Source organism: Macrotis lagotis, chromosome 1 (genome assembly GCF_037893015.1).
Source record: "Macrotis lagotis isolate mMagLag1 chromosome 1, bilby.v1.9.chrom.fasta, whole genome shotgun sequence".
In the NCBI taxonomy this organism is placed as follows: domain Eukaryota; kingdom Metazoa; phylum Chordata; class Mammalia; order Peramelemorphia; family Peramelidae; genus Macrotis; species Macrotis lagotis.
Window position 1 is genome coordinate 181,083,296 of NC_133658.1, and position 25,403 is coordinate 181,108,698.

Here is a 25,403-nt window from a genome sequence, read left to right on the forward strand (position 1 = left end):
AATTGTAATATTGGAAAAGCCATTCTTTTCTGCCTTTGGTTTTCTCATTTGTGAAATAGTCAAATTATTTTTCAGCTGTCTCCCAAGGATGTAATGAAAATTTTAAGGGAATGTAGAGTGAATTCTTTAAAGTAATTTTTAAAAATTAAGCTAAATCAGGTATTATAGTTTCCTTTTTGGGGTCCCTTAATTTATTTGGGTTCAAATGACTTGGAATAGTAGGCTACTTAGATCACAGTAAATACTAAATGCAGAATAATTTGCTCCCTCTATACTTCTGACATTATTGACTTTTACCAAATGACCACTTAGTATGATTTACTATAATTGACAAGTATGAGCTTCTCATTTTGTACCTGAGGAGACTGAGACCTAGAAAAGTAAATTTATTTGAGCAAAGTGGAATTTGAACCTTAAGTCTGCTGACTCCAAACCTATACCAGTCTATCATGCTGCCTGCTATATAATTATTTTGCCTCTTTTTAGCTATAGAAGTTCATTAAGTTCCTTTCTTTTTGCTCTTTCCAACCCCTCACTTTTGGGGGGACAGATATTGATGACTGTTCTCCAAATCACTGTGGTCATGGGGGAACATGCCAGGATCTAGTGAATGGATTTAAGTGTATTTGTCCTCCACAATGGACTGGCAAAACATGTCAAATAGGTAAGAAAAGGAAAGTTTGTCATTTTGGTACTTTAAAAATGATTGTTTAGTGATACCAGAATTGCCAAGGATAACGAAGTTTTAATAAAAAGAGCATTAAAATAAAAAATACCTAATGTAAAAAATAATATAATTTCTTATCAATTCCATAGGATGCCTTTATGTGAGTATGTAAATCGAAAATGGATCAACTAGCTTATTTATGCTCTGTGGGAAAATGATGAGAGCCTTCCTGAAGCATGTTAGCTCCCCCAGACCAAGGAGTTTACAGCTGGGCTACAAAATGTGGATGATCTCATGAAGAATGAGCTTGTCTGCATTCTTTCTGCCCTATTTAAATCCCAACAACTAAACTGTAGTGCTTTCCAAATGGCTAATGGCCTCTTTTACTATTTAGTTCCTTGGGGGAGTTATTAATTAGGGACTGGGTGGTTATCAATTATTTTATCTAGCACCTTATAATTAAAGAAAATAGAGTGATGATAGACTGTAAAATGGAGCCACTTTGGAGAGAGTAAAGTTCAATGGAATAAAAGCCAGAATTTGAACATAAGAATTATCATTTGAAATTAGCCCTTTTTTGTTGTTATTCTTTGCACTTTGAAATTTTACTTTTAAAGAGGATGAATGCAAGAAGAAAATCTGATTTCTCATACTGATTGTTTCCTTTCCCTTTTAGATGCCAATGAATGTGAGGCAAAACCTTGTGTAAATGCCAATTCCTGTAGGAATCTTATTGGGAGCTATTATTGTGATTGCATTCCTGGTTGGACGGGTCAGAACTGTGATATAAGTAAGGGACTTCCACTTTCTTGATCTTTTTGATTTGGTTTTAAGGATGGGGTTGCTAAAAGGAACTGAACTGTCAGTATAAGCCTGACATGGTAATGGGAAAGGCCAAGTGTGATGTTTTCAGAAAGGGAGTAGTCAGTCTAAAATGAAAATACACAATTTTATCAAGCTCATTAGTTGGTAACAGGGTCATATTCTGATAAGATGGCTTAAAACAATGATGTGAAGTTTCATTAACTCTGCTGGAGGATTTGGTTAAGGGTTCCCACCCATTATAATAGCCTTATCTAAAGGAAAGCATACAGGAAATCTGACAACATCTTTATCTGTTCTGAGCTGTAGAAACCTTTTAAACTGCTACTAATTTAAATGTAAAATGCCTCTTAATGATCTGCTGATTTATTTTGTGTTTTTTAGATATTAATGACTGCCTTGGCCAGTGTCAAAATGCTGCTTCCTGTAGGGTATGTAAATTTCACCTATTAAATCAAAACTCTGATGATTAATATATTGGTAGTTAAGCATTTGTTCTTAAACTGCAGACCAAATCTGGAAATGTTTGGTCTGTTCAAAACTCTAAAGTTCATATGAGGAGTAAATCTTTATAAATGAACCAGGCTTGTATTACCCTGGCCCAAGGGCAGTCATTTTGAAAGAATGCAAATATTCCTCCTTCTGCAAATGTTGATAAGCTTGGTATTTAACAAAAAATTAGAGTTAGAGCAATTGTGAATTTATGCAACGATCTGGTAAAATGAAAATGTATTAGGTTTGATTTGTTTTATTCTTTCTGTCTTTCTCAGGATTTAGTTAATGGTTATCGCTGTATCTGTCCACCTGGCTATGCAGGGGATCACTGTGAGAAAGACATCAATGAATGTGCAAGCAACCCTTGTTTGAATGGGGGTCACTGTCAGAATGAAATCAATAGATTCCAATGTCTGTGTCCCACTGGTTTCTCGGGAAACCTCTGTCAGGTGAGCATTGGTGAAATGCAAACCCAGATAACTTGGGTTCCTACCAGCAAAGGCTTTTCTTCCCTCTTTTCACTCTTGGGACTTTTTACCCCAAATACCTCAGTCTCACTGAACCATATAAAGCCCTACTTGAGGCTGTCTGTCCCTCAAGTGCTGGTAGAAAAATTTAGTGGCTGTTGGAGAGTCTTTTAATTTAAAGACTGACACTATCTGTGTATCTAGGCAGTTGAGTGTTCACTCTGGTCCTCTGGGGCCTTTTCATATCCTTCCCTTGTCTGTAAAAAAACCACTGCAGGTATAATTGAATATATTATGCACTATGTACAATTAATAGACAGATAAAAAGGTCAGATTCCGCTGTGTCAGCTGCCCAGAGCAGAGCAAGGAGTAATAATGAACTCCTTTATTTTACTCAAGCTTAAAAAAATACCCTCCTTTTTCTTCTTCTCTTCTCTCCTTCCCCTTCACCACTGCCCCCACCCAGTTGGACATTGATTATTGTGAGCCCAACCCATGCCAGAATGGAGCACAGTGCTTTAATCGTGCCAGTGACTATTTCTGCAAGTGCCCGGAAGATTATGAGGGAAAGAATTGTTCACACCTGAAAGATCACTGTCGTACAACACCATGTGAAGGTAGGTATCTACCCTAACACTTGGCTTTTGACTACCTTTCCCTGACCCTTTACCTCATGGAGTCCCTTAGAGATTCCAGAAGGTGTATGGTGTGTGTGTGTGTGTGTGTGTGTGTGTGTGTGTGTGTGTGTGTATGTGTATGTGTGTGTGTGTGTGCACACACGCATGCTCGGGATGGTGATGGTAAGGGGGAGGGAGAGGAGGGTTTTATAGAGCTCCCTCATCGAGAACTGATTTCTGGTATTAAAGGTGACTTTTCTCCCTGGGGGGGGGGGGACCTGTTAGTCCCTCCCACACTTCTAGAATGAATCAAAGGCAGGACTTTGAGTGTCTAAGACTGGTCCTTCAGTTCTTACAGTGTGCAAATAGTTACCCTTCCCAACAGAAAAAAAATGTACAACGTGGTACCTGAGCTGCTTGCATGTCTAATTAATGTATAAAGAATTCTAGATGGACTGGGAGATAGGAGATCTGGATTTTGAATCCTGTCCCTGACATTTGCTGTGTAACCACGGGAAAGTTGTTTAATGTTCTTGAAGCCTATTTTCTCACCTATTAAAGGGTAGTAATAATAATAATTGTGGAATATACATCACAGGGTTGTGAAGATAAAATGAGATTAATATATACATATGCATGTGACTATCATATATATATATATATATATATATAATATATATGTGTGTGTGTGTGTATGTCCCCCCATCTTTCCCTTCACATGGTTGTTGTGAAGATCAGATGAGTTTAATATATACATGTGCATATGAATATATCTAACCTATATTTTATATGTCCCCCTTTCCTCTGTAGTTATCTAAAAAGCATCTTTTGTTTATTTATAAAACCATAGTCATCTTTCTCTTCTAAAATAACTTGCCCAAGATTATCAAAAAGTCAGGATCAGAAGACTTCAAAGTCCTTAAAATAAACCTTAAAAGCTAAAAGAAATTCTAGTATTTTTGTCAGTCATATAAGTTTGTCCATCCCCCTCTTCCCCCAAAAGAGTAGACATTCTTACTAGATTATTAAAAGTTATTTTCATTTAGAAAGGAAAAGGTGGTAGAGAATTGATCTTTCATTACATAGAATAAAGCTTGTCTTTCTAGAGAGGGAAGCACCACATTAGAAAATTGGAAAATTTTAATTAAGCTCTTTTAATACTTTTGAATAAGCATAACAAGAGCTGGTGTTGATGTAGCGCTTTGAGATTTGCAAATTGTTTTATATGTTATTTGATCCTCACAACCATCCAATCACTTTACAGATGAAGAAACTGAGGCTGAGGGAAGTTCAATGACTTGCTCAGGGCCACATAGCTAGTAATAACTGAGTCAGGAGTTGAACTCTAGTCTTCCTGATTCCCAACTTCAACAGTCTTTCCACTATAGCACCTACATGCCTCATCATACGCAGAGGTAAAGTTGCCATTGAGAAGTATATGATAAATAATTCTGGATGTCTTTAGCCAGTTTCACTCAAATTTGACAGAGATGCAAAGTAAGTATTCAGAGGCTTAGGGAGGTCAGATTCCTAAAATACAAGAACTTATTAATTAGTTGGTACATCGGATAGAGAGTTAGGCTTAGAGTCAAGAACACCCAAGTTTGAATCCTAATTCAGACCCATAATCTCTGGTCTTGTTAATATCATCACCCCATTAGATGAAAGGTTCAAAATCTGAAAGGAGGAAGAGTTGGGGTTTGTGTGCTTTGCTGCTCTGTGTTTTGTTAGTGGGAATGCCCTGATGCTGAGTCTGTGTATCTCCTCTAGTGATCGATAGCTGTACCGTTGCAATGGCTTCCAATGACACACCAGAAGGGGTTCGATACATTTCTTCCAACGTTTGTGGGCCCCATGGAAAGTGCAGGAGCCAATCAGGAGGCAAATTCACCTGCGAATGCAACAAAGGCTTCACTGGGACATACTGCCATGAAAGTAAGACCCCAAAAGTGCTATAAGTTGTGTATGGGGACCTGTGTTTAAGAACTTCTGGCTTCCTAAGAAGTTTGATTTTGAGTTTTCTTAGGGAGCTAGACCAGTTCTTTAATTCCAGGGAAGACAATAAGTAGTGGGTGCCCAGTCTCTGAAAAGTGGGCAGTCTACTTTAGGGTTTAACATATTATTACATTGACTTCTCAACATCCATGAATAAATTGTTTTATTTTTTAAAATTTATGTAGTATTTTATTTTTCCCCAGTTACATGTAAAAATAATTTTTAATGTTCATTATTAAAATTTGAGTTCCAGATTATCTCCCTTCTTCCCCCCCCACCCCTAGAGAAAGCAAGCAGTTTAATGAAGGTTATAAATGTGTAGTCATGCAAAGCATTTCCATAATAGTCATGTTTATGAGAGAAAACATAGGGGCGGCTAGGTGGTGCAATGGATAAAGCACCGGCCCTGGAGTCAGGAGTACTTGGGTTCAAATCCGGTCTCAGACACTTAATAATTACCTATCTGTGTGGCCTTGGGCAAGCCACTTAACTCTATTTGCCTTGCAAAAACATAAAAGAAAAGAAAACATAGACCCCCCCCCAAAAAAAAACCCCAAGAAAAATGAAAAGTAAAAAAAAAAGTATGCTTAAATTTGATTTCCATGAATATATTCTAAAATGTGTTTGAATTCTACTTGTTTCCTGAGTGGCCTATCCCTTTGGGATGAGAAAACTTTGATTTTTTTTTCTATGTAGCTTATCTTGTCTTAAAATTATTACTCACACAATAGCATTTTTAGCATTTTATAGTTTTTTCTCTTCCCTTTTCTTTTTTTTTTTTTGGCAAGGCAATAGAAGTTAAGTGACTTGCCCAGGGTCTTAGGGCTAATGAGTGTCAAGTGCCTTGAGGCTGAATTTGAACTGAGGTCCTCTTGAGTATAGGGCCAGTGGTCTATCCATTGCATCATCTAGCTGCCTTTACATTCATTTTTCTTAAAAGACAGTATTCTGCAGCTATCTATCTCCTTTTAAAGCTGTTTCCTTCTATTTCTATAAAGAGTTGGTCCTGACAGTTGCTTTGTATTTTGAGATATTTGGGTAAGAATCCCAGAGGCGATTGTGTTGGGATAATTTCTGAGAGAGGCAGCCCCAGGCTTCTGTAAGGGTGGTACTGTAAATGAACTTGAACTCAATGTACTTTTGCTTTCTCTCCCCTTCTGCAGATATTAATGATTGTGAAAGCAACCCCTGTAAAAATGGGGGGACTTGTATTGATGGTGTCAACTCATACAAATGCATCTGTGGTGATGGCTGGGAAGGGACATACTGTGAAACCAGTAAGTAAGCTGTCCTCCTCATTATGCAACTCTGGGGAAGGGTACATGAGGGAAGGGGAAGTCAATTTGGACTGATATAGCCTGCAGCGTGTTAATGAAGAACTCTAAAACTGTCAGAGTTGTTGTTTCTGTACTGAAACAGCATCTCTGATCTGTTTACATTCATTTATGCTGACAGGTAGCAGCAGGAGAGACACTGCTGCATGTTGTGGGACTGCAGACTGTGTAATTAGGATAATAAATAGCCCCACTTGCTTCCAAAGAAGCAAGCATTTTTCCATCAGTTTTTTTTTTTTTATTTCAATTGACACTACAGAGAAATGCTTCCTGACTAACTTGTTGAATTAATGGTAATTAATGGTAACAGGAGTATATAACCAGGGCTACCTAGCATTGGGGAAGTCAATTCACTTCACATACTTGGTTAGTCTGTTAAGTTTTAATGTACATATAGATAAGGCTATATTGGTATTTAAATCTTACTCTTTGGGGGGCAAACATCTTTCAGCTTGATTTCTCCCCATTAATTGTAGATATTAATGACTGCAGTAAAAATCCTTGCCACAATGGAGGTACATGCCGAGACTTGGTCAATGACTTTTACTGTGAATGCAAAAATGGGTGGAAAGGAAAGACCTGCCACTCCCGTAAGTTGAAGCTTACCCCCAAACAAGTTGAACCTCCTGTGGTGAATTATTGGAGCTTACTAAATCCTACAAGAAGGCTGTGGGGTAGGTCTAATTTTGAACTGCTTCTTTCTAGGTGACAGCCAATGTGATGAAGCAACCTGCAATAATGGTGGGACATGCTATGATGAAGTGGATTCTTTCAAGTGTATGTGTCCTGCAGGCTGGGAAGGGGCCACGTGTAACATAGGTAACTTTCTACTAATGGACAAGTGGTCTTGCAAGAAGGGTGGATGTGAGAGAAAGTAGGGGAGAGTGTGTGTGTCTGTCTTCCTCTCCTTTTTGGACCCACTTTAAAGCATAATGGTCATTTTTTCTTTTTCTTTTTTTCTTATAGCTAGAAATAGTAGCTGTTTACCCAACCCTTGTCACAATGGTGGTACCTGTGTGGTCAATGGAGACTCCTTTACTTGTGTTTGCAAAGAAGGTTGGGAAGGACCCATTTGTACTCAAAGTGAGTCTTTTCCCTTGAACTCTCCTAAGTGTTGCCTGATGAGAACATTGGCTCATCCTGTCGCCCTCTGAGAATCTAAATTGAAACCAGAAGGGAGAGCTATTTGAAGTCTGCTTTAGTATCACCTGAATCTCTTTGTTTTAATGACTTTCGATGATATAGTCTTGACCTGGGCATGAGAAAGTTACAAATGAAATAAGTGGAGACAGATGTCGTTTCTCTTTTCCGGCATTCTTTGTATGCCAGCGGCTGTCTGCTTCCATTCACTTTTTCTCAGTCCTTTCTTTACAAGATTCTCTTCCTGTGTCCAAGTGTCCCACAGTAAATTCAACAAAATGTTGGAGTGGAGACCTGGATTTAATTTAGTAGAAGATTGAAGCATATTTTGTTAATGTTATCTAAGTGCATAGTGTCACTTGGGCAGAAATAACTGTTCTTCCCAGTGATAAAGTGTTTTTATCATTGACTTCTGTATTAAAGAGTGGCTTTTTTTTCCCCAGATACAAATGATTGCAGTCCTCATCCTTGGTAAGTATACAAAATGAAATACTTTTATTTTTCTAAAAAAATGTGTTTATCATGTGACACTGTATACTGTGTATGAGCAGAAAATCTTGCCATGACCAGATACAGTTATTGGTTTGTATGATTTGAAATTGAGAGGAATCCTTATTTTCTTCTTAGTTATAACAGTGGAACTTGTGTGGATGGAGACAACTGGTACCGATGTGAATGTGCTCCAGGGTTTGCTGGGCCAGACTGCAGAATAAGTAAGTAAATAGTTTCTGGTTTTGTGTGTATGTGTTTCCTTTTCCTTTGTTCTTTCTTCCCTTCTCCTCCTTCAGTGAGAATTTTTCTCCCTATACTTCAAGAAAACTCAAGGCCAAGGTTCCCTTCAAACTAACATTGACATATAAAAATCATGGATATAATGACCTCTTGCCTCCAGCTGGGATTAACTTGCCATTCAACCTGATCCTCTCCCAGTTACCATTAATTTCATGTGCTACCTGGTATTCAAGAGAAAAGAATGCCAGATAAACTATTTTTTGTCAATCCACATTGAGATCCTGAGGTGGTGTGTATACTCCCCTCTAATTAATATTAACTTATAACTAAAAGGACATTGACTTAAATAATGACCATAAAAATGAAATTTTCACTCCTAGCATTAGGAATTTTGAAATGGCATTAGATAAAAATAAGCTTTATTTGATTTTACCTGGATAAGATGTATAGCCAGAAAGGACTAGCAATCTTTTTTTTTTAATAAAATCCAACATGATGGTGTTGTAATATGTGAGACTAAATATATACTTTCATCCCAAATTCTTAGATATCAATGAATGCCAGTCTTCACCTTGTGCTTTTGGAGCTACATGTGTAGATGAAATCAATGGTTATCGGTGCATCTGCCCACCTGGTCACAGTGGCCCCAAATGCCAAGAAGGTAAGCCTGTTCATCATACTCCTCTTTGGAGAAGAACATTCTCTATGGAGAGAACACTCAGTTTGCGTGTAGGAAAGACACCAATCAATAATCCTATTATGTGCTAAACATTACAAATAGACAAAAATAAAAACAGAACCTGCCCTGAAGAAGCTTGCATCCATTTCATGTCTGCATATAAATAATTAGAAAATACTGGAAGAGTGCTTGAGGAACAGGGGCAGGCACTGCAGGAAAGTTGTTAAAATGAGAAGGGAGTGCCTTTACTACTGTGCAGTCATAGAAGTGGGAAGTGGAGTGTAAGGAATAGTTAAAAGATCAGTAGAGCATCTGAAGGAGAATAACATATACTATGGTTGGAAATATTGGTTGTACTCATTCTCTAAATACCAAATCCTGGAATAATAAGGAGCCACTGGAATACTATTGCAGCCATTTACCAATTATTTTTCTTTCAATTGTGAGTGAGAGGACTGCATGGGGAGACTGAAGGAGCACTATTGAATAGCTAAAAATACATCCACTGTGGCTCTGACTGCTTACAATTACAGAACTGTAATTTACTCTAACACTATTTTCCACCTTTTTAGTTACAGGAAGACCTTGTATTACCACTGGGAGAGTGATGCCAGATGGTGCTAAATGGGATGATGATTGTAATGCCTGTCAGTGTTTAAATGGAAAGATTGCCTGCTCAAAGGTATGAGGAAGAATTGTGATTTGCATTTTCTGTGTCATCAATAGGAGAATTTGTTCTGTAAGCATTCTTTTGTTCTGTTTCTCTAGGTCTGGTGTGGCCCTAGACCTTGTCTAATACATGGCAAAGGTCACAGCGAATGTCCTGCTGGACAAAGCTGTGTCCCCATCCAGGAAGACCAGTGCTTTGTACAACCTTGTACTGGAGTGGGTGAATGCAGGTCCTCGAATCCTCAGCCAGTGAAAACGAAATGTACCTCTGACTCCTATTACCAGGACAACTGTGCTAACATCACATTCACCTTTAACAAAGAGATGATGTCACCAGTAAGTACTTAGATTTTTTATTTTAAGTTTTTAGGTCCATGAAAGTTGTTCATTTGTTTTTCCAAACTAGAAGAGTAATGATCACTGATAATAGTCCCAGAAACTTTGGCCTAATCTGTTTCCTAACTGATCTGGTTTATTCCTTTTTGGGCAGACTGATGATGATGTGTTTCTCCCCCTTCAAAATCTCCCCCCCCCCCCAAAAAAAAAGAAATTCCAAGGACTTCAGACTTAGAGAAGATATCTGATCAACTTAAGGCCTACTGTAGCTTGGAACTTTTGAGCTCAAATCTCCCAAAAAACTGCTGGGGCCTCCCTCAGGGCAGAGATTAAAGACATGCATTTGTTATTAAATTCAACTTAATACAAGTTTAAGTAGTGGTCTGACATGTAACTTCCATTCTTGTGGCAAAAAACAAGCCTGGAGAATACAAATTTGGTTTAAAGATAGTTTACCCTTCTTTCTGGTCCATGAGTCAAAAATGACTTTTCCTTTTTGTTTTGAATTATTTTAGGGTCTTACCACTGAACATATTTGCAGTGAACTGAGAAATTTGAATATTTTGAAAAATGTTTCAGCTGAATATTCTATCTACATAGCCTGTGAGCCATCACCATCTGCAAACAACGAAATCCATGTTGCCATTGTAAGTATTAGGTGGTATTGATTAACCCTAATCATTTGATTTATTTGCAATTCCATGATCTAATTTGAAAAATAATTCCAAATTATTATATAGATCTCTGTGCTTGAATTTTTTAACACTTCTCCATACAATATGCCGGCTATGGTTATTTCAATATTTTCATAACTTCTGGGTCTGTCTTTTATCCAGTCTGCTGAAGATATCCGGGAGGATGGGAACCCTATCAAAGAAATAACAGACAAAATCATAGATCTTGTTAGTAAGCGTGACGGAAACAGTACTCTCATTGCTGCAGTTGCAGAAGTCAGAGTCCAAAGACGACCCATGAAAAGCAAAACAGGTGGGTGTAAGTAAAATATTAAAATACAGGTTTTTGCCATGATGACAGTATTGAGAGAAATCCATTTTATCTTGGGGTAGCAGTAGAAGTATAAGAGCCCTTAGAAATCAGCCTGTATTGACTTTTCTGTTGTTTCTCATGAGGCCCTGAGCATTCAAGGACATTAAAGGTCTAATCCACAGTGATCACCTAGGTACCTCACGGCCAAGCCAGGCCTAGTGTTTCTCCACCTACCACTGTGGGCTCATTAATGTACCACTATTTTACTGTTAAAAATCATCATTTAGATATAGGCAAATAGGAGGCTGAGGATTTTGACAGAATTTTTTATGTTACAGATTGAAAAGGGCAGTAAGTAATTTTTGTATATTTGGTCCCTCTCATCAGAGTTACCATTGCTGTTTGGAGCTCCCTTGCCATCCTCTTAAGAGTTCTTTCTTTTGAATCTAACCAGAAAATATACATATACACACACTTTTTTATATCTACACATATACATACATAAACACACACACACACACACACACATATATAATTTTATCTATTTTTCCAACTACATTATTTTTTTGTAAAGTTTGGAGTTTCACATTTTTCTTCCTCCTCCCCAACAGAAAGCAATATAATAAAGATAATACATGTATAACTATGTTATTATTCATTTATTCATATTAATCTTGTTTAAACCAGAATATATTAAATACCTGCCATGCATATAAAACTTCTCTGACCTCCAGGAGCTTGCTTATCTTTGCCAGACATGTGATGGGACATTCTTCTTTGAAGAAGTCACACAAAATATACTTAGTGCTATTACTTAAATTCCTGTAAACTAGGGGTATCAAAATCAAAAAAGAAATGGGGGTCACTGACCCTGAAATTAGGTTCCATGCAGGCTGCATATAGTTATAAAACCACCTGTTTATGTGTATTATATATGTACATACATATATGTATTTTTTTTTAATACTGCAACACAAAATCAGATGAGAACTCCATTTTAATTTGGTTCAGGCTGCACTCTGGAGTGTTGTGGGTCATGAGTCTGACATCTGCTATAGACTGCACACTTCCCCTGGAGAAGAGGCTTTTTGTTGGGGATAGAAGGATTTTTTTTTAGTTGTTCTATTGCTCTGCTTTTAGAAGTCCTCTGTCTTGCGGGCATGGCATGGGGGGTTCCAAGTTAGGGTTTCTCCTTGCCAGACAGATCTTGGGACTCCTGATTGGACTCATTGAGAACGCAGCAGGAGGAGGGAGGCTGGTATGGCTGCTGCCCATCTTGGCCCTCTCCTGGGAACAGAAACCCCACAGTCTCCAAGGCTCTCAATCCAGCACCTGTTTAACAAGCAGTGAATTGGTTTAATTTGCAATTGTGAAAAAGAAAAGGGACCCATCCTTATGGCTTTCATTTTAGGGACTGTGTGTGTTTGGGAAAACTAATGAAGCGCTTTTTAACCATTATGATTTGGAGGCTAATTGGTTTTGTGCCTGCCTTGCAGATTTCCTGGTTCCGTTACTGAGCTCTGTCTTAACCGTGGCTTGGATCTGTTGCTTGGTAACAGCCTTTTACTGGTGCTTCCGGAAACGCCGAAAGCCAAGCAGCCACACACACACAGCCTCAGATGACAACACCACCAATAATGTGCGAGAGCAGCTGAACCAAATCAAAAACCCCATTGAGAAACACGGAGCCAACACAGTTCCTATCAAGGATTATGAAAACAAAAACTCCAAAATTGCCAAAATAAGGACACACAACTCTGAAGTAGAAGAAGATGACATGGACAAACACCAGCAGAAGACTCGGTTTGCCAAGCAACCAGCTTATACACTAGTAGACAGAGATGAAAAACCACCCAATAGCACACCAACAAAGCACCCAAATTGGACAAATAAACAAGATAACAGAGACTTAGAAAGTGCCCAAAGCCTAAATCGGATGGAGTACATTGTATAGCAGACAGTGGGGGCTGCCATGCAGGGGGCTGCCTTTAAATATCATTAAGGGCACTCGAGTTTGTAGGTCTTTAAACTGTTGTGTAATATTTGAGTCTAAGGCTGTTATTTGCTTAGAATCCCTGTGTTAATTTAAGTTTTGACAAGCTGGCTTACACTGGCAATGATAGTTGCTGTGGTTGGCTGGAATACCAAATGTGGCTGCATTTCACATCTATGCAAAACTAGTCAAAAAATGCCCGAATGTAAATTCCACTGCAGCTAATCCATCACAGAAAGGTTTCTCAGAAATCCCATAGCCTTGTTAGCTGTCTTTTTAGCGTCCATTTTTTGCCAGGTGTCCCAACTTTATTGCGGTCTTAGACGAATACATTTTATTTATATTTATTGAATCTTTTTTGAGTTTTTTTGTATATTAGTTTTATGGTGACGTACAACTAGTTCTGTATTTGAAAGTGCCTTTGCAGCTCAGAACCACAGCAACTATCACAAATGTTTATTATTTATTTTTTTTATTGTATTTTTGTTGGGGGAGGGGGGAAATTGATGTCAGCAGTTGCTGGTAAAATGAAGAATTTAAAGTGGAAAATGTGTCAAAAGTAGAAGTTTGTATAGTTATGTAAATAATTCTTTTTTATTAATCACTGTGTATATTTGATTTATTAACTTAATAATCAAGAGCCTTAATATCATTCCTTTTTATTTATATGTATGTGTTTAGAGTTTGAAGGTTTTTGATAGCTTTGTAAGTATAATGGCCTTATTTTTTTTGAGCTTATTTACTTGTTACATGTTGCCTATAAGCCAAAATTAAGGTGTTCTAAAAAAATAGTCTATTTTAAACAATAGGATGGGCTCTCATGCCCTGATGCTGGGTTTGGTTTTTTGTTGTTTTTTTTTTTTGTACGATGTCAAATGTTTGAAACACCTATAGTATCACTTTAAGACTCTTTGTAAGTACTGACTGAGGCAGTTTAGAGAATTAGATTAGAACAGGTTTGTGTTTCATTGTGTTTTGTTTGCTGCTTTAGACTTGAAAAGAAAAGAGGCAGATAATCTGCTCCAAAGCAGTTCAAGGGAACAAACTGAGGGCTATGATGTCCCATAACTGAAATGTGAGTGGTTGCATATAACAAAAAAAAATCAAATTTAGCATGAAGTTGGAAGCACAGCAATCTTATTTTGTAAATTCTGATTTTTTTTCACCATGAATATGTAATACTGAACCACTTGTAGATTTGATTTTTTTTTTTGTAATCTACTGCATTTAGGGAGTATTCGAATAAGCTAGTTGAATACTTGAACAGTAGAATGTCCAGTAAGATCACTGTTTAGATTTGCCATAGATTACACTGCCCGCCTTAACAAGTGAGGAGATCAAAGTGCTATTACAACATGTAAGATCGAAAAGGCTTATAAACAGAGTAATCTCATTGGTTAACCATTGAGATCATGAAGATACCTTGTATTGTGCTATGAGTGTTATATGAACATGAAAATGCATCTTTGATGTGTTGTTCCTGGCAATAAATTTTGAAAAAGTAATATTTATTAAATTTTTTGTATGAAAACATGGAACGTTGTGGAGTTTGAACTTCCTGATGCTCAATATCCAATCTTTTGATGCTCAATATCCAATCTTTTCAAAGTCTCCTCTGATCCCTGGCTTGAAGTAGCCCAGCACCTTTGGCAAAAAAGGAAGTACCTGCTCCACTGCAAGGAAATGATTTCCTTCATCCATATTTTGAAGACTCAACTACACATTTAAGCTCATTTGTTTTGGAAGCATGGAACTCGGGACGATGTTTTAGGTTGGACTTCAGAGACCCATTTCTAATCCTTTCTCCCATATTCCCTCTTCAAGCAGGTGGGACCATCAATTTAGAATTTAAAAAGGACCTTTAAGATCACTCCATTCAACCCTTCATTTTATAAATGTGGAGATTTGACCCAGAAGTTTAAAGTTTGAATGGTGGAACTGGGATTCAAACCCAGGTCCTTCAACCCCACATCTTACCGCTCTTGCCATCGATCCCCTTATAAAACCCAAACAGATAATTTGGTAACAAGTATAAACAATTTCAGAATAATCTCGTATGGGTTATTTGATTTAGACCATCCTAATGAGTCGTTTGGCTTTTGTGACACTTGTTTGCTCCAACAAAAAAAGTTTCAAAGCAAGCTGGATTGGTAAAGTTGGTGGGGTGGGGTAAGGGGAAATTTTAATTCATTTGAAGTTCCTTGGATTAATATTAATGCTATTTTATAATAGACCACACCTTAGAAAATGTTTCCAACTTGATGGGGCTTAAGCCTCCAGGGATATTTCCTCACCACAGAGGAAGTAGTTGTTAGAAGCTTCTGTAATACCTAGTCAGTCTATTTGCCTTGTCCCAAGAAGTGAATTAGCCACTTCTTGGGGCATCTTTGCAAAACCTGGCATTCACTGGACTTGGAGTTGTGGTAATTTGGCTTCTGGCCCATGATGTGGCCCAGAGGTCACAGTGGTTTCCACTTGCTAAGAGAAAGCTGCCCAGAATGGATTAATCTTTTCCTTCCCTGGGCCAGAAGCCAAATGACATGTTAGAAAGAAAGTGCCCCTGCTATCCAGAGAATGAGGGGAGAGCTGTGGTCAGGAGCAAAGAGAGGAACTGAGATGTCAGGCTACAGGCCTCTATGGTTTCTGTAGCCCTCAACCAAGGTAAGTCACTTTTCTCTTCTGCCAGAGACTCGAGACTCTCCTTGGCTAAGGAGCTATGAAAGCATGCCTTGAAGGGAATTAGTTTCTTTGCTTCTTTCTTTGCTTATGCTGAGCTAAATTTTTCAGGAAAATTAGCATCTTTCTTGAATTTCTATTCTACCTTCCTCCATTTAGATCAGAATTTTGCATGTGGAAACAAACCCTCAGAATCAAACAAAAGCTTTAAATGCTTACTCAATTCGAAGCAGAAGGGAACAAGTATAACCTTATTTTTTCCTCTTTCAGCAAAATAATTGCATTTGATGTAAAAAGAGCAAAGGTAGCTAGCTAGGTAAATGTTCTAGGCTTGTCCAGAGTCATACCTAGCATTTTCTAGGGATAAGTGTGAGGCTTAGAGTTAGAAGGATGGTGTTAAAAATGACAAGATGTGTTTCAGCTTGTAAGGAAGAGAAATATGAGCAGCTAGGACTAGACATATTCAGATTCCCTGCCTTAATGAAGCAATATAGATTTGTCATTTTGCTTTCCATTCAGACAGCTGGGTTTCTGGAAGGTGGGGTCTGGTGGGAGGGAGCTTGTTTTCCCACTACTGAAGCACACCTAATGAGGGAGAAAGTCTGGTTGTGCAGTGACAAATGTTTCTTGGGCAACTGCCAGTGCTTTGACCAAAAAAAAAAAAAATCTGCTTTGCTTCAAGAGCCACACTGATTCCTTATTGCCATATTCAAAAAAGCAAAATTGTTCCTTGAAAGAAGTGGCTTTTTGAAATTTACATAGACTGATTTACCTAGTATTGTTAAAGAACTGTCTTCTGAATTTCTTTGGGACTTTCTCTAAGGAGTAAATTAGGCTAATCTCTCAAGTTCATATGCAGTACCTTGATTTTAGTTTTCCTTCCCCTTTTCTCCTGAGAAATTCACAGAAGAAAAGATTAGGAAATATGCCCTTGGCTGTTCTGGGGTTGGAATAGAAAGTGGTTAAGAAGCAATGTGGTACCTCTTTTATTCCTCTTTAAAAAAAACACAACTTCATTAAAGGGGAGCACCATTCATGAGCTTATTTTTTTAATATACACATTTAGTAACTTTTAATATAATTGATTTCCTTGATAATTCTGTGTATTTTTTATGCATTTATGCTGAGAAGGGAATTAGGGGGTTTTACCACACTGAAAAAGAGATCAATGCCACAAACCAAGAACTGATTTAGATAGATGAGTTTGGTAACTCTATAATATCAGATAATATTGGATGCCAGGAAAGGTTAATTTTCAACAGTAAGAAACTCTTGTTTTAGAACTGTCCTTAAGCTGACACAATAAAAATATTATATAAATTTATGTGGGGAAGAAAGGGATTGGGGATAGGTTGTTATCCTCTATGTTTAAAAACTTTTACCCATAGGTTATCTGAAAGTCAAATTTTTACAGGGTTAGTATAAGTGTCAAAAATCCATTTAAATTCAAAGGGGCATCTGAAAAAAAAATAGGTCATTCAAACTGAACCAGGGTAACCCATCTGGAAGATTGGCAGAGTGTGTCATTTTCAAAAGTGTAGGAGGCATGAATTCCAAGCTAAGGGTTGATTTGAAATAGGCAGGGTAAAGGCAATGAAGAGCAGCCCATTCCAGTTTCCTTAGTCCTGAGAAGGTGAAAGTTCATAGGGAAAACAAGTATTGGTTTCTGGAGGAACTGGGTGTTTCTAGTTGTCCATTGAGTTTAGAGATTGCAGAGCATAATGCGTTCAATTTACATGGATTTGAATCCCAGATCTGTCATTTCTGACCTGGTAAATCTTAAACCATTCCATTTATCCATTTGCAAAATGAGAAGGTTGAACCAGATGCTCTCTATGGTCTCTTCCAGGTTTAGATTCTGTCACTTAGCAATGTAAGACTTCTGCCAGCACACAAGTGTTTCAATGGGTTTGTGTGAGACTGTAATGGGAAAAAAAATAAATCAGTGGGGAAATATTTCATAAATGAGGTTAGTATAAAGAGTAAAGGGTTCTATACAAAATTCTCATTTTTCTTTTGGAAAATTTTTGGAGTATCTTAAGGTTGATAAAGCTCTTTAGAGATCAATCAATTATTAAAGGGATGACAGTGAACATTTACAAAAAGCAGTAAATGCATGGCTTCATCAAAAACAATCATATCAGACTGAATCCAAATCCTTTTTGGACAAACTTATTTAAGACTAGCAGATTGGGGAATTCATTAAGTTATAATTTGTTTTGATATCAAAGTTTTTGATAGCTGGTCATGCTGTTGGGATTGTAGATAGAGTGCCAGATCTGGAGTCAGGAAGATTCTTCTTTATGAGTTCAAATCCAGTTTCAGGCACTTACAAACTATGTGATTTTGGTAAGTCACTTAACCCTGTTTTTTTTTTTCAGTTTTCTCATCTGTGAAATGAACTGGAGAAGGAAATGGCAAATCATTTCAGTCTCTTTGCCAAGAAAACCCCATGGAGTCAAAAAGAGTTGGACATGACTGAAAAGACTCAACAACAACAGCAACATGCTGTTCTTGTAGATGAGATAGTTTTGGCAAAAGAAGATGGTACCATTAGGTGGATTTGGAACTGATAGAATGGTTGAGCCTGAAAGAAGAATCATTTCTTTTTGGGTCACATATAAATGATATCTTAATATTCGCAGATGAAATGGGGAGTACCATTAAAAATCTGGGTGATAGGATCTTGAAAAGATTTGTGATTTAAAATGTTAAGCTTGCTTTAAAAAGATGAAATTTAAAAAGAAAAATGAAGCCTTCCACCTAAATTTTAGAAATCAAAGCTCAAGTGGAAGATGAGGTAGGGAAGGTGATAGTAGTTTGTATGAAAACAGATCTTGAGGTTTTAGGAGACTGCAACTTCATTTGGGTCACCAAAATGATGTAGCAGCCAGAAAAACAGGGTGATTTTAGCCTGCTTGAGAAGTATAGAGCTCATGACCAGGAAAGAGATAATACTGTACTCTGGCCACACCTGTTCAGATCTGAGCATTACATTTTTGGAAGGAGCTTGTAGAGTGACAGAGCATCCATAGGAAGGTAACCAAAATGTGGTGAACAATGTCAAGTCCATGCTACGTGAGGTTTAATCAAGGAACTAAAGATGTTTAACTTGGAGAAGATACAACTGTCAGAAGATCTGTCTTGTAGAAAAAGTATGATGCTTGTTTCACTTGACTGTAGAGGACAGAACTAGGAGTAATGGATAGAAGGAAGGAAGGAAGTTTTAGGCATGGTTTAAGGAAAGACTTCCTAACAAAGCTATTCTAATAGGAAATAGAATAACTCAGAAGGTAGCAAGATCCCTCTATAACTGCAGTTCTTCAAGTAAAGACTAGAATGACTAAGTTTCAGATATGTTGGAGAAAAGATTTTCAACTGGTAGGATTCTGTGATGCCTCTAGATTCTGACATTCTAAGATCTAATCCAAATACTTAGTTTCCTGGAAGAGGAAGTTAAGACAAAGGGCTTCTGACTTGAGTACGATCACTCCATTAACGAAAAATATTCAGAAACAGAATCCATGCTCTCAATTCCTCAAGTTTAATTGCCCTTTTCAATTCACTATGCTTTTTTTCTTAAGAATATTGTCAAATAAATATACCTACCTTCCCCTCTATTCATATTGTCTTTATAGGAATATTGAAAAGCTGAATTTCAGATTCTGACCCAGCCATTTGATTTGAGAATAGAATTTTTCTTTTGGAAGATTTTTCTTTATACCCATTGTGCACCTATGACAGTCTTAAGGGTTTTTTTCCCAGTTATTTTATATTTATTTTTTAAGTTATGTGTGACAAAAAATTGACATTTGTTTTTGCAAGGCAATGGGGTAAGTGACCTGTCCAAAGTCACATAGCCAGATGATTATTAAGTGTCTGAGGTCAAATTTGAACTCAGGTCCTCCTGACTCCAGGGCAGGTGCTCTAACCACTGCACCACCTAGCTGCCCCTTAACATTTGGTTTTTTTTTTTAATTTTGAGTTCCAAATTCTTTCTCTCCCTCTCTTCCCTCCCTCCCTTTCTTTGAGAAGGCAAACAACTTGCTTTATTACACATGTGTAGTCATGCCAAATGAAGTTTTAATTTTGAAAAAAAAGATTATTGGAATCATCTATGAATCCCCTAAACATGGGTTAAAGTGAATAAATGGGGATAATGATAGCATCTACCTCAAAGGGTTGTTGGGAGAATGAAATGAGATTTTACTTGTGAAGAACTTTGTACCATGGCTGGAACATGGTGGAAACTTAAAAATGCTTGATCTCTCCCCTCAAACAATCAGAAGGAAAAATTAGATATAGATTTAGTGAAATATGTCTTAGCCACTGGAAAATGTTATACAGTAAATAAAATTGATTGTAGAGCATCAGTTACATCTTGGGACCCATAATATTCTAATAAAAAGGTTAGTCTAGTGGTAGAATAGTCCCAGTTAAGTCTCTGAGACAGAATCACTTGGGAGGTGATGGAGGGCGGGGTAGAAAGGTGGGTGGTCAGATTATAGCCTGATCCCCTCCCCACAACTTGACCAGGAGGAAAGCCTTATGTATGACCTGTGAAAGGTCAAGAAATATGAACTTCCAGTTAGACATAGTAGCAGTGGCCCTGGAGTAAATTAGACCTCCTGAAGAAAAGCAGTTTCAAGACTCTACAGGGACCCTTGCTCTTTGGAGCCAAGTAAAGGGTTGTACTATAAGGAGAACTTCCTGAGAGTTTCACAAAGAAAGAAAAGGAGTTCCATCCAATCAGAAACTGGAAGATACCCTTTTGCCAAATGTGTTCAAGAAGCTGGAGCTCACTTTCTCTTTAATGCTAGTTCTACTTGTGTGTCCTAGACATTGGGAAGGAAATATTTTCTATCATTTGTCCTTGTCTACCACTTAGCTTGTTATGTATGTATGTGCTATAAAGAAGCTAATATTCAACTCAGGGCTTTTGGTCATTTACTGAGGTGTTTTGGAGTCATAAAAAGATCAGTAGACAGGATCAAGATCAAAAGGCAAGACAGGTCACAAAAGTCATCATCAAGTAAATCCAATAAGGATTTATGAAGATTTGGGGGGACACAAAGGCAAAACAAAACAAATCAGGCCAAATCATTCCTTCTCTCAAGGAATTTTCATTCTATTAATAGGATCATCATAACACAATAAGGAAATAAGGAGAAAACTGAGACAGGAGAGATTATTATCAATTGACTGGATGGGAGTACAGTAAAAGTTTTTCAAAGGTTGACTCTTAGCTCAGCTTTGAAGAAAAGTATTCTAAGAAAAGCATTCATCAGTTTGGAACTATTCCCAAAGGACTGTGAAACCAAATATATCCTTTGACCTAGCTATACCACTATTAGATCTATATTCCCAAAGAGGTAAAAAACAAAAAAAGGAAAAGGACCTATATATACAAATACACACACACACACACACACATATACATATACAAATACATATATATACATATACAAATACATATATATACATATAAAAATACATATATATATATACACACATATATGCTCTTTTTCTGGTGGACAGGGAGTTGAAAATTAAGGAGATATTAATCATTTGGGGAATGGCTGAATATATTGTTGTATATGATTGTGATGGAATATACTATTCTGCTGTGGGAAATGATGAGCAGGATTCTCAGAAAAACCTGGAGACTTACATGAGCTGATGCAAAATGAAATGTCCTGTGTACAGAATAACAGCAATATTGTAAGATGATCATCTGTGAATCACTTAGTTACTCTCAACAACATAATGATCTAAGACAACTCTGAAGGGCTTCTGATGAAAAATGCTGTCCATTCCCAGAGAAATAACTGATACTGTCTGAATACAGATTGAAGCATGCTGTTTTACTTTATTTTTCTTGAGGTTTTTTTAAATCCATGTTTTCTTTTATAGCATGAGCATTATGGAAAAGTTATGTTTGACTATACATGTATAACTTATATTGAATTGCTAGTCTTCTCAATAAGGGAGGTGGGTAGTGGAGAGAGACTATGAGAGAATTCAAATCCAAAGTTTTAAGACAGAATGCTTTAAAAAATTGTTTTTCTATGTAACAAAAAAGTAAAATACTAAATAGTAAAAAGAAAAGGTGTTCATTATAGATACACAAAATGACTTTTACCAATGTGGGAGATTTAGTTTGGAGTTTGTGGATGATCTAACAGTCCAGTTTGGTTAGGGTAAAACATTTATGAAGAAGAATGGAATAAACAAAGTTGAAGTATATAAAAAAGATTACAGAAATGGGATGTCAAGTTAGTTAACAGAAAATTCAAGGAGTTTCCAATTGTGTTGATTCTAGACCACATTTGGAAAAAAGGTGTCATAGAATACAATCATACTTGGCAATAAGTCTTTTACAGTGTATTTGTAAGAGTCTTGTATTTTTTGGTATAGGAGGTTTTGTGTTTGAATTCTGGTTCTGTTGATTACTACATATATATATATATATATATATATATATATATATATATATATATATATATATATACTAGAGAAAGTCTCTGGGCCTTAGCATCCTAATTTGTAAAAATAAAGTGATGTAGCTCTAGAGGAGCCTACTTCTTAAGATTCAAATAAGTGATCCTATGAATAAGCTAATTCCTATGAATTAGTTCACATTTATACTTCACATTTTCTAAAGTTTATCATTATCCTGAGTTCTAAGATTCTTTTTTCTTTCTGTTTGATAGTCTGTTTAAAATAGCTCACAAAATAGATTCCATGGTGCTACATAGCCAGCTTGATTCTACTTCAGATTGCTCCCTGCTCAATGGTTAGTGTATTTAACTGTTTTGGAATGTTTATTAGCCAGAAGAATTGGGCAGGTGTTCCAAATTTCACATCTGAATGTAGCAACCTGTGTTTTTAAAAAGCATCCCTTCCCCCCATGTCCTTCTCATATATTCTAAATTTTTGTACTTTGAAATTTTCTGACACATGAAACTTAGTCTACCTATCTGTCCTAAGATGATGCGGTATGGCTTGTATATCTGCTTGGGCATGGCTGACCAAGGAAAAAAAAGGGAAGAGGAAAGAAGGAAGAAAGGAAAATTCCAGTTAAGCTCAGAGTCCAATGAACTATATAGTTTTACAGTGGTTTGAGACATGGAGTGACAAATCATAATTTTTTTTTCCAGAGATTTGGATCCATTTTGTTGACCCTACTGGGAATGAGAACTTTAAGAGTTCAGAGGTTACTGGTCTGGGAAGACATACAAGCAAGTTGGTTATGGGAAGCCTCCTACTGCTAATGTGTATTTATACTTTGTAAACTCTGATTCATCCAAGAATTGGAACAGAAATCTGCTTCCTGAGGTTGTGTTTTTAAATAGATAGTTTGCAAAAACAACAAAATTATTTTCCTTAACTTTTTTTCCACCCTACAATAGGCTAAACATCCCAGATCAGATTTTGTAAGACTTTAACAAGGCAAGAGGCAAACTAGTTATCTCTAGGATGAAAGGGACTCCTGAGGTCTTAACAGAAGGGTACTTGAGCATTCTGGGACCCAGAAACCTAAAAACAAAGTTTAGAAACCATTAAGGTAGCTACATTGCATCATCTTAAATCCCCAAGGTATTCTTGTGTCTATTAAAAATAACGAACTTCCTTTTGTGAGCAATTGCCTCCAAATGATTATTACAGAAAAGTAAAAGCCAAGAATGAATGCTTATAAATCAGTAGCAATACTGTTGCCTAGTAGCCAGGAAAAGAATATATGGAGCTTAAGGACTATGCAACTGAACGGGCAACCCTCTCCCAAGTCCTGTACAAATGGGTGAGGCTAACTTTGCTTTTGATATGCATTAAACCAGCCTTGCTTGATCTTGCATGCAGGGTACAACTTTCCTGGCTGGCAGTACCTTTCTTTCAAGTCCAATGTAGCTTTTACAAGGCTCAAATTATGTATTATTATGGATGGGTCCAGTGTCAACCTGTGATATTCAAGTCAGGGAAATTAACTGTTGGAAGCAGAGACTTTAAAGTCCAGCCCCAACCTAGTGTGGATTCTCTTCTCCCACCTTCCCAATCCATACCAGAGTGTTTACAATGTTTTGTTCTCCACAAAGCAAGGCAGAGAGATTCCAGCAACATCAAAGTAACAGCTTTGTTGGAAGAGACACCCACCCACCTGTCAAGACCATGGGTTGTTGGCCTCACCCAAATCCTATAGGGCAAATGTAGTTTTGCTGTGGTTTGCCTAATGACTTTATTTGATCATCCAACATAATTCTAGTCTTTCCACACTTCTCATTTGATGAATGAAAAAGAGTCATTTTTATTATCTCTGAGCACTGTACACTTGGAAAGCCTTCAATTTAGACTGTTAGCCTGTTAGCATAAATGGGATATAAGAAATCTTTCCTTTTTTCAGAAGAGAAAACTCCAACTCAGAGAGTTATTTTCAGTGTCCCAGTTAGAACCTTAGTCTTCGGTGCTCAGGCTAGTGTTTTTCTTACTAACCCTTCTGCCTGGGAATTTGCTAGCTTGGGTTGGGTCCTTCTTTTTGGAAATGTTTCAAAGACCTCTTCAAACTAAGAGATACCAGTTAGGATTCATAATCAATGGAATGATGTCTTTAAGCCAGTGTCATGCAAGTCATCTACTGTGTATATTGGGGTTTTGATTATTTCCCAAGGTAACCTCTGACTCTGAAATTCTGACTTCCTAGTGATAGGATGATTTCTATTCAGTCTTCTAAAATTTCTTGCTTTGCATGGGGAACACTAAGTGGCAGGCTCTCTACCTTTCAAGATTGCCCAATAGTTACACTGCTTCTGGATCATGTGAAGGTAGGAGAGGGGAAAGAAGGTATTTTCCAGACCTGAAATAAGCTGAGCCTTTGCCCTTTCTTTGGTTTCCCCTTGTTCCCTTGTTTTCTATTGCCTATTAGCTACAGTTTCACAGAAGTATAAAATGAATTGTGGGAAGAGAAAATTAAAAAAGTCCCTCACTTCTTTTAGCCACGTCGCTCCATTAAGGTAGGACTAGTCTATGGAAAGACAGATATGGTGAAGGGATTTGCCATATTTTCAGGTGACCTCCAGCATAACTAGGCATAATCTCACATTCCCTAGGCACTCTAGCTTCCCCCTTTTAGCAGGTTACTAGCAGGTTATCACTGGTGGATCAACCAAGCATTTAAAAGCACTAAAAACTCAATTGCTTGAATGTGATCCATGGAAACCACTTCCAGGATGAGTGCTCCACCCCCTAGGTGGCAATCAGAGAAACTCCGTAATTGCAGGTTACGAGGGCCGCCTCCCTGTGCGAGTCTTCACCCCTTCTCTCACACCTGATGCTGCTGGAGCAGAAACATATCACAGACAGCATCTTTAGCCAGTTATCACATCACAGAAGTTGTGAGTTAAATGTTATGCAAAGGTTATTTTGTGTACAGAGACACTAATGCTGAATGACTCAGAACATCCCTATGTCATAGGGGGAAAATGATAGTTCCTTAAACTTTAGGACGTTTCCAATCAGATGTTCTTCTTCGAGTTCCGTTTGGACTTTCAGTGTTGCTTTCAAAAATCCTTTTGAAATAATTCAAGCTCACAATGCTATCAAAGGCTGGAAATGAGAAACCGAATAGATGGCTGGAAGTTGGGGGTGGGGGAGGTTGCAACTCTTTGGCAGAGGAAGGAAATTGGGACGGGAACAAGTCAAGGGAGCCAGAGCAGAAGCTTAAACCTTCTTTATGTGCACTTCACATGGTGATCCTCTCAGATTTAAGTAGCTATTGTTAGATTTAACTAAAGAATACCTGG

General features: G+C 37.4%; 2 protein-coding genes across 12 annotated transcripts in view; one reads left to right on the top strand and one right to left on the bottom strand.

Moving 5' to 3' along the window:
* JAG1 (jagged canonical Notch ligand 1) overlaps nucleotides 1–17,530 on the top strand; it is a 42,821-nt gene extending 25,291 nt beyond the window's left edge. For both annotated transcript variants that reach the window (XM_074209440.1, XM_074209441.1), the window contains 18 exons: nucleotides 551–664; nucleotides 1,344–1,457; nucleotides 1,874–1,920; nucleotides 2,260–2,433; nucleotides 2,918–3,068; nucleotides 4,839–5,003; nucleotides 6,227–6,340; nucleotides 6,874–6,987; nucleotides 7,103–7,216; nucleotides 7,364–7,480; nucleotides 7,981–8,008; nucleotides 8,165–8,250; nucleotides 8,817–8,930; nucleotides 9,521–9,630; nucleotides 9,717–9,953; nucleotides 10,469–10,600; nucleotides 10,790–10,940; nucleotides 12,437–17,530. In XM_074209440.1, the coding sequence (XP_074065541.1) occupies nucleotides 551–664; nucleotides 1,344–1,457; nucleotides 1,874–1,920; nucleotides 2,260–2,433; nucleotides 2,918–3,068; nucleotides 4,839–5,003; nucleotides 6,227–6,340; nucleotides 6,874–6,987; nucleotides 7,103–7,216; nucleotides 7,364–7,480; nucleotides 7,981–8,008; nucleotides 8,165–8,250; nucleotides 8,817–8,930; nucleotides 9,521–9,630; nucleotides 9,717–9,953; nucleotides 10,469–10,600; nucleotides 10,790–10,940; nucleotides 12,437–12,894 (2,540 nt within the window). In that variant the 3' untranslated portion in view covers nucleotides 12,895–17,530. The remainder of the gene's footprint in view (nucleotides 1–550; nucleotides 665–1,343; nucleotides 1,458–1,873; nucleotides 1,921–2,259; nucleotides 2,434–2,917; nucleotides 3,069–4,838; nucleotides 5,004–6,226; nucleotides 6,341–6,873; nucleotides 6,988–7,102; nucleotides 7,217–7,363; nucleotides 7,481–7,980; nucleotides 8,009–8,164; nucleotides 8,251–8,816; nucleotides 8,931–9,520; nucleotides 9,631–9,716; nucleotides 9,954–10,468; nucleotides 10,601–10,789; nucleotides 10,941–12,436) is intronic.
* Nucleotides 3,158–25,403, bottom strand: part of SLX4IP (SLX4 interacting protein) — a 324,925-nt gene continuing 302,679 nt past the window's right edge. For 9 of the 10 annotated variants that reach the window (XR_012473371.1, XR_012473373.1, XR_012473372.1 and 6 more), the window contains one exon: nucleotides 3,158–10,820. The gene's annotated coding sequence lies outside the window, so the exon portion shown is untranslated. Of the gene's footprint in view, nucleotides 10,821–17,378; nucleotides 17,530–25,403 lie in introns of all 10 variants that reach the window. The other variant, XR_012473370.1, reaches the window with a different exon arrangement.